This window comes from Protopterus annectens, chromosome 3.part0 (genome assembly GCF_019279795.1).
Source record: "Protopterus annectens isolate FY-2018-M chromosome 3.part0, PAN1.0, whole genome shotgun sequence".
Taxonomy (NCBI): domain Eukaryota; kingdom Metazoa; phylum Chordata; order Ceratodontiformes; family Protopteridae; genus Protopterus; species Protopterus annectens.
In genome coordinates, this window is record NC_056731.1 from 453836342 (window position 1) to 453853723 (window position 17382).

The following is a 17382-nucleotide window of genomic DNA, read 5'->3' on the forward strand; positions in this document are numbered from 1 at the left end:
TAATCTCACTGGATATTCACATCCCGACTCCACCCCCTGCCCAGAAAACCACAGTGAAAAACTTCTCTAAAGCAAATTTCACACTCCTCAAAACCGAGGTGGAATCCTTCAAAGCCCCCGGACCTGTGGAAAATACGGCCTAGACCGCAGAATCCTTTATAAATGCATTCTATGAACACCTTCAGGAATGCATGGATCATGCAATCCCAAATAAAACCAAGACCCAATCCTCCAAAGGCAGACGTCCTGTCTGGTGGACCCCAGCCATAAACAAACTATATAATAGAAGGAGGAAGCTACTACATGATAGAGCAAAATCCCAAAAAGGGAAGGCATATCTGATCAGTATTAGCAAAAAACTACGGGCACTCATAAAATCGTCTAAGACCAGCTTTGAGAGAAAAATTGCACAGGACACTAAGGATAATCACAAAGCTTTCTTTAGTTATGTTAGGAACCTGGGTGGGAATTCCCAGATATGCTCAGAATTAGTCCAAAATGACAAAAAATACACCGAACCCACAGACATTGCCAACATCCTAGCTGACAGGTTCAGTGCAAACTCCCCCCCCCCTCCCCACCAAAATGGCAAATATCTATCCCAGCAGAGTGCTGCCCCCCTGACATCTCAGATGCTCAGGTAAGAGCCGCCCTCTCCAAAGCAAAAAACACAGCATCAGTGGGACCAGATGGTGTCCCGGCTCGTCCTACATGAACTCCAAGAAGAGCTAAACCCAAACATAAAACTACTGTTCAATCTCAGCCTTACTACAGGATATGTACCCAAAGAGTGGCGTACAGCAACAGTGGTCCCTCGCCACAAAGGTGGTGCCTCATCGGATCCTGGAAACTATCGCCCCATAAGCCTGACTAGCTTGGTCTGCAAAGCTATGGAAAGGATCATCATGGACCTCATAAATAAAGATATTGGGGACCTACAGACACTGGATCCTACCCAGTTCGGCTTTAAGGGCAGATCCTGCCTCTTAAACCTGGTCGATTTCTTTGAAACAGTCCCAAGGCCATTGACGAGGGGAAGGTGGTCCACACAGCCTACCTGGACCTCGCAAAAGCCTTCGATACAATACCCCACTCGGGCATTATAGATAAGCTCACCAGCTTAAATATAAACCCCTATGTCACTAGATGGGTTGCAAACTGGCTCAAGGACAGAACCCACATGGTTAGAATTGCTGGAGCCATGTCAGACTCCAAACCAGTTACAAGTGGCGTCCCACAAGGCTCAGTCCTGTGACCTCTCTTTTTCGGTATATATTTCTTGGAGGTACAGGCCAACACGGAAGGACTGTGGCTGACCAAGTTCGCAGATGACTGCAAACTGGGTGCCATAATCGACTCTCCAGCCGACACAAACATCCTCCAAAAGGGCCTCATAGAAACAGACAACTGGTGCCAGAGCCATGGCCTCAAGCTAAATGCCAAAAAGTGTATAGTCATCCCCTTTGGCAAAAACAAAGTGCCCACAAATTACCACATAGGTGGTAATCCATTAAGTACAAAAGAAGTAATTAGGGACCTGGGGACCCAAGTTGATAGCAATCTCTCATTTGACAACCACGTGGCCAAAGTGGTTAGAAAAACATTTTATATAGCCCACCTAATCATGAAGGGATTCACATCTAGATAGGGGAGGTCATCGTGCCTCTTTACTCATCCCTCATCAGGCCCATAATTGAGTACAATGCCCCTTTTGGGATGTACCTTACCAGACACCTGCAGCAACTGGAAAGACCCCAAAAGTACCTCACCAAGAGGATCAAAGGGCTCAAACAGATGCCATATGCTGCCCGGTTAAAGAAACTCCAGCTTTACTCAGTGGCATACCGCCTGTTCAGAGGCGATCTGTGCCTGACGTATAAAGCCATGGCCAACCAGGAATTAATGGACATGCTGCACCTCAGAAAATCCAAATCCCATCGAGCTACGCGCTCGAGAGACTTGAACCTCAGCACTGAAATAAATAGGACATGCTGGAGGGACAGATTCATAATCCAGAGGCTCCCTTCACTCTGGAATAAAATCAAAGTCCAGGTTAGGCAGAGTCCCTCATTGACTCTCTTCAAGAGGAATCTTGATGAGTAGATGGGCGATCGTAGGTTTACCCCGGGTATCACTTCTGTGTCACTGTTAGACAGAGGCACAGTATACTAACCTCGGAAAAGGGCATAGCAAAATTAATTTAAAATGGGTGGCGAAAGCCAAACACACTCTGGCTGGGCTTATAAATGCCCTAGGGCAGATAGCCTAGTATGAACCTTTGAACCTATAATACCAATGTATGAATCTATGAATGTCTACATCTGTAGCTCCTATTCACTACTTTCCCCTAACTCTCTTAGTCTTAACAAATTACTACTGCTGTTCTTCCTAAAATGTCCTTCTAAAATGTACTTCCTAAATTATCTGCTTTACGTTCTCAGTTCAACTGTTCCTAAGTTCTAATGACCGCATAGCACTGACATTATGATGATTATGTATGATGTTAAACTAAATCATACCTTGTCTCTATTGACCCCCCAGGCTGTTTAGTGAAAATGCCTGTGCTGCACACCCTGCATAATACCTTGTCCATTTCTGTATCGTGTTTAAAATCTTGGTCTTCCTTTACTTGTCTTAACATGATTTGGGTATATCGTAACTGAAGGAGTTTGATCATAGAGCCCATGCTGGACAATACAACACAGTTTTCCAGAGTTGCTGGCAGTTACACATCAGGCCTTACGTATGTGGAACTTTCTTCCTCGATGGCTAAGGGACTGTTTTATGGTGAGCTTCAGCAGGTCCTTTTGTATTAAACAGGCTTGCATCGGTGGGTATGAACATCTTTATTTTTATTCTTTTCAAATTTTACACCTTGGCTGTTATTTGCAGTCACCATCTTATTCCAGAGTTACCATCTTATTCCAAGATACTCAAGGCTGATCCACATCCTACATAAAGTATACCATCATTTTTTTATTGATTTCAGGAAATAATTCAGAGTGCAGTTTGGTAAAGACTGAAAAGTATACAGCATTGAAGGCAATATAAAAATGAAATACTTGCACTGACTGACATACATTTCTTAATATCTGATTTCTGTCTGTTCATCAGTTCATTTGCTTTGTTTTAAGTGATTATTATATTGATTTGCCTTACCAAACTCTCAAATATGTAATACGGGGAGCTGCCCACAAAAAAAAAAAAAATCCTCTTGTTTCACTTTTCAGGTTGACATATAGTTTATAAATCAAAATCTAGTCTTAGTTTTATTAATTCTATGCACAAAAAGGACTTGTACTGCTCCAAACAGAACAAAAGATTACTCAAATATTGTAATATATCATCCAGAAATAGACACACATTTTGCTTCCTCTGTACCAGTTTGATGCCTCCACATACTAGATTAGTATATCATTACAGCCATTAGTTCCAAATGTAATGCATAAAGGACTGGAAAAAACAGATGTCCTTAACATGTCCCTGTTGATAATTTTGGGAGCAAATGACCCCCTCATTTGTCTTTATATGCGCCACCTCAACTAGTTTCATACCTTCCTCCATAAATCTGAAGGCTAGCAAAAGCGTCGTGAGATAAAATTACCCACATTGTCGAGTATTGTTTTTCATCTTGACTTAAGCATTCTTACTTATTCCTGATTGTCTTGTCAGGCATGTATTTTGGTAAATGAGCAGCTGTAATAGATTTACAGTCATGATTGATTATAGATATTGCTATGTATGAGGATAACAAACACAAAATTGTTTCCTTCCTTTGCCATTACCAATGCAACTGTTTATTTCTACATCTGCAATAGTAATGTAGTTGTACTAACATCAAATTAACAGGATTACCAAATAAGTGAGTGCTTTATTCTTTTTATGTTTTGAAATTTCTATCTGTAAATCATTACTCCTTGAAGTGTTACCCAGAGCCTGTCCTTTCATCTTTTCCCAAAATCCTACACATTTGTGGTGGCTGTAATGGCATTTGCCTGCTCCTTTTACCTTTGGGAGATCCACTTCCCATAACTAATCCTGAATATATTTTTCTGCTCCCACCTTTGTGCAGTGCAAAATTTTTCATAATAGTTAATAAAAATATCTTTGCTATGACAATGTTATCTCTATTTAAAGCATTCCGTGTGACAGACTGCACGCTTTCGCTCATCTGAGTATGAAGATGCCTCAAATAGTTGTTTTCCTTAACTCCTTAAAAATAAAATTGTACTTTGTGTGTATTTCTCATATTCTTTGCAGAATAGCCACGACTTTGGAAACCATGCATACCAATGCATGTTAATCTCCAACTATGACGTGCCTATGTGCATTTCCATGCAAGCTCCAACCTAAGGCACTTTGTATATTGGATCAATTAAAATGTTTTGTATTCAGCCTTTAAGAACTGTCTGGCTTTCCAACAAGCACAGTGCAGTCCAGTATTTTACCACTCATCCACAGGGCAAGGAACTTGAACAGGATTCTCAAGTGCTGCGAGCTCTGCATGCACATAACTTTTTCCTGTATTATTTCTCTCTGACTTCTGATTTCATGTTCATTATCAAAAATGTACATGCTCCCCTTGGATGCCATTACAAATTTCAGTAGCTTTATATTTTGTAATACGTCAGTTCACGTTGCAGTTATTTCAGTAGTTGTTTTGTCAGTAGCTTCTTAAGTTGCATTTCTCAACATTTCTGACAGTTTTGGTGACACTTTACACAATTCCCTTATTGCCTTTACATCTCCACATTATTAGAATATGCAAGACCCAGGAGTGACATCATCCCCCACATCCATATTTGACAACCCCAAGATAATTTTTTGTGATGATGCACACGTGTAGTATCACAATGTACTATTTCTGTTCGATTAGGTAGAGATCTTACATTATACATTTTCCCCCTTAGCAACCATTTCATATGCTCAGCTGGAATTAACCTGGCTGAATAAAAGGTTCCCTTCCAACTCCTCCTGCTTGACATCCACTTAATGTACTGTGAACTTGCATGCAATATAGATTCCCATTTCCTTTCGAATCACTATCTTCAGGAAAAAGAATATGTCAAGCATAACCTTTTATTCTAACAGTGTATGTTCCTCATATTGTTCATTGTTGCAGTAGTACTTAACTATTGGAACTTCTGTCTCATAAGATCTGATGTCTGGCTTGACTTCCAGAGCTTTCTACATTTCCCCTTCACAGCCAGGGGATGCCTGCCCACCTAAACATGAGTAGAGTTGGTGTATAAAGAGATGTCTGCCTGTGTTTTTGCACAGCAGCGCATGAAAAGAAAACTCTCTAGTCAGTGCAAGTGCTATGTGTTGTCAGTGTACTGGTTTGGCCTGATTCTTGAGTACCGTACCCCACTGAGGAACTCTTGTTTGTGGTTATTACCTTATGTGATGATTGTGTAGGGACTTTATGATGCCATTTGCTGCTACAGCTGTTGCAAGTTGCTAGTTATTAGACATTGAGTTAGATGCCAGTACTTGCAAAACACAAATTCCATATCAAGACTTTCATAGTCTGTGTTTTTGTTTGTGTGAGGGTCAGTCAGAGGGTTGTTAAATGAAAAAAGAAAAATGTCCAGTACCACTTGAATCAGAAGATGTTACATGCATTGTGTAAGGCCACCATGGTGTCTACTAGATTGCCCCTGCATATCTCAAGAAATGCTCAAGGGAGAAGAGACACCTTCGGGCTGGTGATGTACTGGTCGAGTCCCAAGGCCCCACCAGACTAGAGGGTATCAGGTCTAGTGAGGGCACTTTCACAGCCTCCATCCTGGACACCTGGCTGGACTGAGGCCTGTAGTAGTCTCTGTCTGGTGGCCACCATACTATCAGAAGAAAGTACCTCTTCCCAAGCTGAAGTCCTATAGATGTTGGTTAGTCCTGACACCTGTCCATAGGCATCTGGTTCCAACTTGTGTATTCTCATTCCTAAGGGTAAGAACAGTATACCCTTATTTTTTGTTTGCAAAGACATCCACAGCTGTAATTTTCCAAGTCATTGACACCATCTCATGACTGAAGACTTAAAAGGCAGCAACCATACCTAGAAGCTAACATACTCAAACCTTGAATGTTTACCAGTTTGCCTCATCCCAATCTCCTAGAAGCTGATGAGTGCCTCAAGATTTCATGTTTTTTTCTTAAGGAGTTGCAGCCTCTCCCAGATCAGTTTGTGTCATGGGATCCCCAGCCTGACAGGGATGAAAGAAGAATCCCCCCTTGAAGATTCTGATTCATCAGACTTGGAAATAGATGAACTAGCTTATGATGACTAGATGTCCTTCCCTCTCTCCTTACATATCTGACACTGAGAGCAACAAATCCTCTTCATGTCCACTAGAGAATTTCTCATTTGGATACACACTTACCAGAATGAAGAACAACTTCAAGTCGGAAGCTTAAGACTACTTGGATTCCCAGAAGAGATGCAGGGAACTTCTGGGGCTACCAGAGCCTAAACCATCGACTGTTCCTCCAGGTATTAAAGCTTGAAGATGCTTTCACCAGTGCATCTTTGGAGCTGGATTCCTAGTGTCCTGCTCCCAGGAAGCCTGAGTATTTCTGTAGGCTTGTAAACTCATGTAAATATTTGTGTTAGAACCCAACTGGGTGTCTGTACACAGCAAAGGATCTGTGGAGCTCTAACCAAACATCCAGCATCAGTGACGGGTAAAGTAGGGTGAAAGACCAACTGGGGAAGAATGTTTGCATCTCTTCCACTCTGTCCTTCATGGCCACAAATTACAAGATTAATATTCAAAGAGGAAACCTAAGGGCCCTCAGTGAAGAGACAACCCACGGAAGCAGCTAAAACTCAACAGAAGTCCTCCATTTTCTTACCCCTGAAATCCCACCCCAATCCAAATCCTCCTACTCATCTACTTTTTTCTTTCCTACTCCTTCTATAGAGATAGGTGATCAACTTGCACTATTTCTGAAAGAGTGGTAAAGAAAAAACAGACTACAGATCCTAAAGTAACGAAGGTTTATAGGCATTCCCTTAATATGCAGAAAGCAAAGACATCTCTCTAGTCCAGTATTATAAGTGTTCCTACATCAAGGGGCTATATATAGAAAGAGGGAGTTCCACTTCAAGAGGAAAGTACATGATTCTACTCTAGATTATTCCTAGTTGAAGAAAAGATAGCCCATGTAGGCCCAATTTAAGCCTACCAGTCCTGGAGGAAGGCACATGCTTATACTCTAGATTATTTCTTTTACAAGAAAAGCTGCCCTATGGAAGCCCATCTTAAGCCTGTTAAGGCTAAACAGATTTTTAAGAGGGTCAATGTTTAAAGTTTAACCTTGTAAGTGTTGCTATGTGTCCTGTCTGCTCTTTTCCCCAGGACATTGCAGTTACCCCTGGGTATCAGAAGTTCCTGCCTCCAGATAGCCTTTGCCAGGTCACTCAGGAAGTACCTGATGTTCAAAGCAGGGAGTGCCAGTTACCAATTTACTTCCTTGTCCTTTGGGTTATGTATTCCATCCAGATGTTTACAAAGTGCTTGGCTTCAGTAACTGCATATTACTGGATCAGGGGTATTCGTATCTACCGTCACTTGGATCATGACACATTCAGACCCTCACTTATGTGGAGATGCAGATGTTCTTGGTGTTTCACTGTTGCAGTCATTACATTTGGGTAATCTGCTGGCAGGTTGCCCTCAGTCAGCCCGAATAACAAAGTCTTGGGTCCTGCGTCGGTTGCTGTCTCCTCTTCCATGACGTTAGGTCATCAGGGGTATAAAACATGCAGCCTATGCCATTTTATTCAGTCTTTCTTGTGCGCGGTGCCCGAAGCAGAAGCAGTTCGCAAGTGCCGGTCGGCCGACTCCTGAAATTTTTGTATTCGAGAAAACAAGGTCAAAAACAACTTCTATGTCTAAAAAACTGACGCATGAGCCATGTGCTCAGGCCCCTATGCCTAAAAAACAGATGAACAAAATGGCTGAGGATTTAATTACCTTGATCAGGGGTTCCCAACCCCCCTCCCCCACTAAGAGGCCTAGGCACGGCACTGATTATGAATCTTCAGATCAGGTTTCCATTTCTTCTGATTCCTCTTCGGATCAAGAATTTTCTGTTCGACCCTGTGAGGATTCTGATGCAGAGGAATCCATCCCATCTGCATCTCCTCCTGAGGATTACTGTTTTGGAGAGACTTTGCATACTTTAAGGGAACATTTTCACTGAGAGAGTCATGACTTCTCTGAATCAAAAAAGAGGCTTAGGGATTTCCTTCTTCTTCCTCAGCATAGGCCTTTGGCAGTACCTCCTGTATTAGACATTGTTGATGATGTGTTCTCTGAATCAAGCATGCCTCCTGATTCCCTGCCTCCAGCTCCTAGTAAGCCAGACAGATATTACAGGGTTCCTGACTCCCACAAATTTCTATTAAAAAATCCTGTTGCTGATCCTGAGACTATTTCTCAGGATTCCAAGGGTGTAAAGGCCTCTACAGCCAAAAATCCTACCCCTTCTGATAGAGATTCCAGGGTGCTGGATAGATGTGGAAAGAAAGTTTATACGTCTGCAACCTTGGCAATCAGGGCTTTAAACTGCCAGTTTCATATGCTTAAATACCAACAGCATGTTATGGGCTTACTGAAACAGAAAATGATGGTGATTTCTGATTGAGTTACAGGAATTATTGCATTCAGCAGAACAGGTTGGAAAGCATACTTTCCTGGGTGCAAGCTTGAATACAACTGCCCAGATAGCTTACCTCATGCCAGACAAACAAAAGCAACTGACAACATACTTCACACAAATGGCAACAAAAACCCAGTTATCTGCAAGACAAATTCTGCAGGCTTTGGGGTTCATGGCGTCCTGCATTCTACTAATTCCATATGCGAGACTGCATATGAGGAAACTTCAATGGTACCTAAAAAGTTTATGGAGTCAACATTCACAGTCTGGAAACAATGATTCCTCTCATTCCCTGCCTACAAACGAGTTTCTTTGGTGGGCAGAGACATGTCACCAAAACAAGGGACTGTCATTCACTCTACCCGCTACCACCCAAACCCTAACTACAGACGCATCAGACTATGCTTGGGGAGCCCACCTAGCAGGGAGATGCATTCAGGGCAAATGGAGTCAAAACCAAATGCATCTGCATATCAGGGGGTACACATTCCTACCCCCTTTGCAGACTAGCCATAGCCTTGTGGAACACAACCTTGACTTACCAAATACATCTTCAAGTTCAGTTCCTGCCAGAAAAGCAAAATACTCTGGCAGATGACCTAAGCAGAAATCTTATGGACCCGCACGCATGGAAACTGGATCCACAAACCTTCAGCATGTTAACACAGAAATGGGGGAGCCCAGACATAGAACTATTTGCCTCTCCCCAAAATTATCAATTGGACAAATTCTGCACAAGAACTCATCACAAAAAAGCATGGAAAGTGGATGCCCTATCCTTCAGCTGGAAAAACCTATCAGTCTATGCCTTTCCCCCTCTGCCTCTACTCTCCAAGGTCTTACTAAAAGTCAGACAGGAGAAATCAAAAATTATCCTAATTGCTCCGGACTGGCCTCGCCAGCACTGGTACCCACTTCTAAGGAATATGTCTCACCTTCATCTATGGTACTTGCCTCAAATACCTCATCTACCGTCTCAGCAGAACTATCAAATTCTGCACACTTGGCTCCAAACTCTGAATCTTGCAGCATGGCTAATCAACTAATTATTCAAACAACACCTCTCAGTAAATCTGTGATGGATGTCATTTTGGAAGCCAGAACGCCTAGTACTAGAAAATCTTATGCTGATAAATTGAACCAAGCACAAGGAATAGACACAGCAAAGCCCAATATTCCTCAGATTTTACAATATTTTACTGAGATGCTTGACTAGGGCCTATCTTTTTCTTCAATAAAAATCCATGCCTCTGCCATCTCAGCTCATTACAACACAGAGCGTCCCCTCTTTTCTCATCCTCTGCTTAAACAGTATCTTAGAGGGGCCAAAAATTTAAGGCCTCCCAGAAGATCACCAACTCCTGCATGGGACCTCAATTTTGTGCTGGAAAAGCTCACCTTGCCTCCTTTTGAACCAGCAGCTACTGCAGATATAAAATTTCTATCTTGGAAAACAGCTTTTCTCTTGGCAGTCACTTCAGCAAGAAGGGTTTCAGAACTACAGGCCCTCATGGCAGTGGAGCCTTTTATTATATTTTACCCAGACAGGGTGTCCCTCAGGACCAATCCTACTTTTAGGCCTAAGGTGGTATCCAGTGTGGCTCTTAACCAGACCATCCATCTGCCAACATTTTACCCAAATCCGCAGAACAAGGGGGAGCAGATTCTGCATTCATTGGATGTACACAGACAACTAAGATTGTACTTAAACAGGACCAAATCTCTAAGAAAATCTGAGTGTAACTACTGGTAGCATTTGCTTCAGGGTCAGAGGGGAAGGCTATATCAAAGCAGACTATTTCTAAGTGGATAAGCCACTGCATTCATTTCTGCTATTTGCACCATGGTAAACCTGTGCCCAGGGGGATCAGATCACATTCCACCAGGGCTGCCTCTACTTCAGCAGCTTTTCTCAGAGGGGTTCCAACCAAAGACATTCTAGAAGCTGCTACTTGGAGCTCTGTTCATACCTTCACAAAACATTATCATTTACCTCTCTTCTCCAAATCCAGGGCAGGCTTTGCCACTGCAGTCCTGCAGGGCCTTATAGCCACTCCTAATGCCGTTTAGTTCCATTCTCCCATCCATAGCTTTGGTATTCTACCCAAATGTAATGACTGCAACAGTGAAACACGAAGAACATAGTACAGTTGTGTACACTTACCATAAATGTAGATGTTCGAGTGTATTCACTGCTGCAGTCCGGGTTACCCACCCGCCATCCCCCTTTCTATACCTTTCCTTCACTATACTCAAAAGACTTTGTGGTGTATTTGCTTTTAGTTGAAGGTAAAGTTTATGTTTCTAAAAGTGCATCGATATATAGTTACTGTTTATTTATATATATATATTTTTGCTCCCCATTTGGGGGGGCACCTGACATCTCGGGCAAGAAAAACTGAATAAAATGGCATCGGCTGCATGTTTTATACCTCTGATGACCTGACATCATGGAAGAGGAGACAGCAACTGACCCAGGACCCAAGACTTTGTTATTCAGGTCGACTGAGGGCAACCTGCCAGCAGATTACCCAAATGTAATGACTGCAACAGTGAATACACTTGAACATCTACATTTATGGTAAGTGTACACAACTGTACTTTTTCCCTGCAGTTCACCCTGGTCTGTTTTGGATGCCAGGTTTCACTCAAAAGTCTAAACAACGCATTTAACCCTATCCCAACAGATCAAGTTCCTGAGTGCTCTTATGGCACTGCTAGTCAAAACGCATATTTTCCCCTCGCAGAAGGTGCTGTTTCTTACCACATTTTATATTTCCATTTAACAACAGAATGAAATTATGGCCAGGGAATGTCCCAAGGTCCTGTAGACCAGATGGTGCCAGTATGCCCACTCCCTGGACTGTCCCACCATTGTTCTTCCCCATGTGAAAAAAGAGCTCTTTCGATGGCTCCAACAAATTAATATTTGTTGGGTGGGGGTCCATTTAAATCTGGACCTCACAAATCAGAGACTGGTGACAAATTGCTCGAATGTTGCTTGGGTGTTCATTCAGGCAAACTAAGAATTCAGGGGATCTGGAAAAAAACAGAGGAAAAAAGCTTATTGACTTCAAAGAGATGATGGCTGTAATTTTAGCAAAAAAGACATTTAAACATCTGGCAAGTAGGAAGCCAGTAGTCATATAGACAGTATGTCAACAAGTAGGGGGACCCCACTCTTACTTTATATATTTATTTACACTCTGTTCACCAGCTTAGTCCCTTTAGACCAGTAGCCTCTTTTCAAATGAGACCCAAAGTGGTATTAATATTGACTGTAGGAAGTCTGTGTAGAGCACTAAGGAACTTCCAGTACTCCTTTAAATAAGTGCCATGAGATATTTTACATCCAAATGAGCTACAGCGAGCTCTGGCAGATGAGAGCTTGGGTTACTGTCTTTTGTGCAGGCTGGCCATGGATCGTGGTACCTGGCTCAGGTGTCTGGTTTGAACGGGTATCTTAAAACAATGTACTAGTAGATCAGCTAAGTGGAGCCAAAGCCAATCCTCAAAAACAGATTCTGGACAGGGAGGTACTGCTAGACTTCATCCACAAGTTGGATATGCCCGAAATAGACATTTTCACTTCTCCATAAAAGAAATGGTTAAGAAAATATTACACTAAAACACTATGGAGTCAGGAACCTGGGCAATGGATGCCTTCACGGTATGTGCATTTCTTTATACCCCCAATCCATCTTGTCCTCAGGGTAATTCAGAAGGTACAGGAGGACAGATCAAAAATGCTCCTCTTGGCACTTTTCTAGCCAAGGCTGTATTAGTTTTCTCTTCTACTGAGCATGAAAAGAATAGAGCTTGTTTTACTGCCTCAATGTGTGGACTTGTTATGTCAGGACAAGGATTCACTCATTCAGCTCAGCCTGAAGGCTTTAAGGCTGGATAGGTTAGCCCTCATCCCCTTTAGGTGTGTTTACTGAGGATTTGCTTGCAATCTTGAGAGGGGTAGGAAACCATATATAAAGAAGTCATTTGTAACTAAGTGGAAAAGGTTCTCTATGTGGTGCTACAAAGAGGCCTTTGGACTCTTACCAGACATCCGTGGTCTTCAGATAAGTGTCACATCTTTAGAAATCAGGCATATCTTATATGTCTTAAAAATATGTGCATCTGTTATCTCTGCCTGCCTTAGGATCCCCCCACTTTACTTCTTACTACTACAGAACAAATCCCTTTAAAGGGTCCTCCACATGAGGCCATCAAAGAAGGAAGTCTTCTTATCCCCACTGCTTAGGACTTAAAATGTGTACTGGAAAAAACACTGAACTGAAGTGAATCTCTTGAGAGGGGTGTGTATGTATCTGCATGTATCCTTGTTGGGAAATGCATTGGTGCACAGCTAGAAGAAAGGGAACTGCTTAATTTTTTGCTAGTTTTAATTTTGTTGTGTTTCTGCTTCTGGAGCAACTGTAGGAGGGTGAATTTCAAGATGCTGCATTAACTGTGCTGCTACTGCATAGAACAGCCACTTTTACTGATGAAGTGAATAAATGCTTTTGAGAGGAGAGTGTGTGTAGTGTGTGTAGTGTGTGTAGTGTGTGTAGTGTGTGTAGTGTGTGTAGTGTGTGTGTGTGTGTGTGTGTGTGTGTGTGTGTGCCTACCTGTATGCTGGTTGTGAAGTGAATTTGTTACCCAGCTAGGAGAATAGAGACTAAAGTTTTTGCTAGTTTAATTTTAATTTCTGCATTATGTACTGTGTTTTTGGATTTGTTATCTTTTCATCTGGCATTATTCATGTTTATATTTTTTTGCCTTGTGTCCTGGATTGTGGCTTCTAAAGAACCAGTTCACTACACAGTTACTAAATAAGTAAATAAATAGCTAGAATGTAGAAACCAGCATTACATATTCTGGGTCCTTTTAAGAGGTTTGATGAATTATGTTTCCACACCTGGCTGCTGTGGCCATGCATTGCTGATATTGATGACTTAAGTTACTTAAGCACTGAGTATGTTATTTGTAATACTCATTTAGTCGTATTAAATCAGCTGAGACAATGCTTGCTGTGTATGAAAGTGTTTTGCAGCCTGAAGATGGCAGCAGTCTCCTATATAAAAGAAAAACCTTTGTTTTATACATCTGTGGTACTGTATGAGTAATGCTGTTATCTGTCCGAATTTTAAGTTGGTGCAGTTGACTAACTGGCATTATTTTTTTCTTTTCAGAGCACCTACCAAAACTGCAAGCCAGATCCTATTCTGCAGCAAGGTACCACTTACCTTCTGAAATGTTTTAATCCAGGATAAGTTCTATGTGGAACAGAAAACAAGGTTCAAGATAAAGGGTTACTTGGTCACAGTTTATTTCTTCACGCATGAAATTGCCTTTTGCTTTATGCTGCTGTAAATTCCGAGTGTTAACTACTGCAATGATAAGGGTTGCAATTTTTGAGAGGAGGGAAAGTGAGAAACATCCTGTGTAGCAGAGTGAAATGTTTGCCACCTAACAAGTAGGCTGATATGGATAACAAAAGTAGAAATCATGCAGATAGTGATGTTTGACCGACTCCATTATTGGCTAGTGTGCATTTCATGTACAGGTAATGATTGCACATGTTGGATCTGAGAATGAAGTTGAGATTATAGTCCCCCACTTCAGAGATTTTTTTCCTTGCAAGAGGTGAGACAATATATAAACTTTGATTTAATACCTATAAAACATCATCTGAGTGGGCCATGATCTTTAGGGGCTGTGTTTATGTGCATGGTTTTGGAACTAGTGGCATAGCTAGCATATAACAATAAAATTCTTGCTGTCATTAAAGCCCCTGCAATGAGGATGTAAGATTTTGTTTCAAAGAATTAGTGACATTGATTGATTCATACTGAAGCACTGCTCCCACCACTGTAGCACTGTTATGCTCTATTTCTTGGCAAACAACAAATATTTAAAAATGTTGAAACATTAAACTAACCTTTATCTGTGTAGCAGGAATATTTATATGCTTCCATTAAATGTTCAGTAAGTTTTCTCCTAAAAGCCTTAAAATCTGCTATTTGTCTTGCATCTTGTAGTGAATAGTTCCAGTTTGATGGAACAATTTTACTAAAACTTACTTCTGCAAGAGCAAGATGGAATGGTGGATGAGTAAGGGAATTGTTTTCCTGGCTGCAGAGTGAGTAAGGTGGTATTTGGTTTGTAGTTTGTACCTTAGATTGGTGCAATAATGTGTATGTAGAATTTTACAAGACAATGTGCCAGGAGTAGCGTGGATCAGGAAGGACTCGGCAAGACAGCATTTTTAAGTGTGGCACAGTGATATTGTGTTCTAGGAGACAGATAGAAAAAGCTACATATTGCATTGACAGATTATATCAGGTTGGTATGCGGTAAATGAAGTACGACTATGGAAAGAGCATTCACCAGTTCAGAAATGTGCGCATTTAGCAAAAGTTCTCCTAACATCAGCTGCGAGGTAATTTGAGATGGAGTAGCATTTATCTAATGTTGATAGTGGAGACAGAGCATGGTAAAATATGGCCTTAAGCAAAGCAATAGATCCACCCCCCCCAACATACCAATATCCCTTTACTTGGCTGTCTCTCTGAAACTGCACACTATTCACACCTGTCAGACTGTGTACTATTTTTTTCTTTTACAATGATCACAGAAACTTTAATGTGAAGTTGTTCAATCTCACCGTTCATTCTTACAAATGGGTTCAGAGTCGATCCCTCGGCTCTGAGTCAGCCGTTTTCACAAGCTCGAGGTTTACGAGTAGCTCGAGGCCAAGTCCCTATCCCATGATGCTCTCTGCATCACCTCAGATCTAGTTTGCCACTGCAACAGATCGGAGCTTGGGCCAGTATTGAATATTTTGTGATTTATCTTAGATGTTTAGCTATAGACTTTATGTCACTAGTGTGTTCCTTGGCTAGTTAACCTTATCTTAATTTTTTTAGGCACTGTTTTAGTATTTTTCTGACAAAAATTCTTTATTATAGAGCGGCTGCTCCTAGGCCTTTCATTGGCCGCATTTTAGTTCACCCTATCCTGTTAACAGCTGTTTGAAAGCTAGACACTTTACTGCTTAGATATTATCCTGTTAAGAGTGTTGATTCTTAGAATTTTTGCTGTTATAGCTGTTTGAATACTTTAGCTGTTTTTTCCTAGCTAGATACCTTAACTGCTTAGATATTGTTTGTGTTAGAGTGTGGTGTTTGTTGTCTACGCAGTTTACATATGTATGTACATTACTTTATAGTGGTTTTTCATTGCATGATGGCTGATCAAAAAGAAAAAGGGAGGCAAAAGTCAGGGTTCAAGAAATGCCCTAAGTGCGGACAAAAAATGTTGATTACTAATCTTCATGTAAGCTGTGTGTACTGTCTGGGGGCAGTCCATCTTCAGGAGGACTGCTCCATTTGTCACTCCTTCAGCAGCAGGGTCTTGTTGGAGCGCAGGAGAAAACTAGTGGACAGGGGTTTGTTAAAACCTGAATTCCAGGAATCCAGGAAGGAGGCTGACCAGACTTCCAAATCTTCGAAGGGATCCAAATCTTCAAAAGCTTCTTTGGAGCCGAAGTCTTCTGCTCCGAAGTTTGCTGAGAAGGTGCAGTCGCCGGTTCCACAGTACTTGGAACCAAGCACTGAGCTTGCTTTTCGGAGCCGGTCCCCGGTATTGGAGCCGGTCTTCGAAACTTTGAAATCACCTATTTTACAGTCGGTGGCTTCGTCGATCCCTTCAACTCGTTCTTCAAGGAGCCTCTCTGATGAGAATGTGGACCAAGTGGTGCAGAGGCTCCTGCAGAATCCGGCACTAGCCAAATTGTTGTTGGCTCCGGCCCAATCGGTTTCGGAGCCGAAGACTGCCTTACCTACTGTGTCTACTCCTCCTCCTCCAAGCCGAGCCTGGCCTTCGGAGCTGGGGAAGATGGAACTGATGATTGTGGAACCCTCGGAGCCGAGCCTGTTGCAGTGCCATTGGCTCCGTCGACTTAGACTACTTTGGTGCCGTTTGAGGAGTCTGGGAGCCGACACTCTCCAGTCGGCTCCGGAGAGTCAAACCAATTGGTTGGTTCCGACCCTTCCTCTCGGAACGTCGGCACGGATGAGCTCGGCTCCTTCTGGGTCGGAGCCCACTGTTTTGGCACCGGGGAGGATGTCATCTTCTTTGGAACTGGCTACTTCCTTGCGTCGGAGCAGTGGAGCCTTCGATGCCATGAGGAGAATTATGTCTTCTAAGACACCCACTTCATTAGGGCCTTCCTCCTCATTCCCAAAAGTGCTGCTTTCTACCTCTGCATCACACATCCCTATAAAACGTCGAGACCCAGAGCCTCCGGTAGCCCCATTGAGTGACCCATGTTTCTACTGAGACCTCACCAGAAGCTCCCGCTGATGAGGTTCCCAGGAAGAAGCAAGAGGAGGCATTTAGACTCCCCACAGGAGTCTGTCACATCCGACACTGACTTAGAGGAGTCAGAGGAGTCCCCACGGTCTCCCTTGGAGGATATTTCCTTTGCTGATATCCTTGAAATCCCGAGACAGAGAGGTGACTGGCAGTCTGTTAGCCCAACTGATGATGAGTCAGTGCTTCTGAAGGCCTTTGGGTCTCAACCCTGCACCTCCTGGGTGACTCCACCCTTCGATGAACTAATGAAGTTGGTTGCTCAAAGGGCATGGGAGTCTCCTGATACTGTGGAACCTGTCTCTCGGAGGCCCAACAAGTTTATTACATCGCCACAGTGCA

The 17382-nt window shown here is 42.4% G+C and overlaps 1 protein-coding gene across 1 annotated transcript in view; it reads left to right on the forward strand.

The window, feature by feature from the left end:
* The window catches only part of MTRR (5-methyltetrahydrofolate-homocysteine methyltransferase reductase), a 780817-nt gene that overhangs the window by 444202 nt on the left and 319233 nt on the right, over positions 1-17382 (forward strand). Inside the window, exon 11 of the mRNA XM_044064883.1 lies at positions 13857-13899. Coding sequence (XP_043920818.1) covers positions 13857-13899 — 43 coding nt within the window. The remainder of the gene's footprint in view (positions 1-13856; positions 13900-17382) is intronic.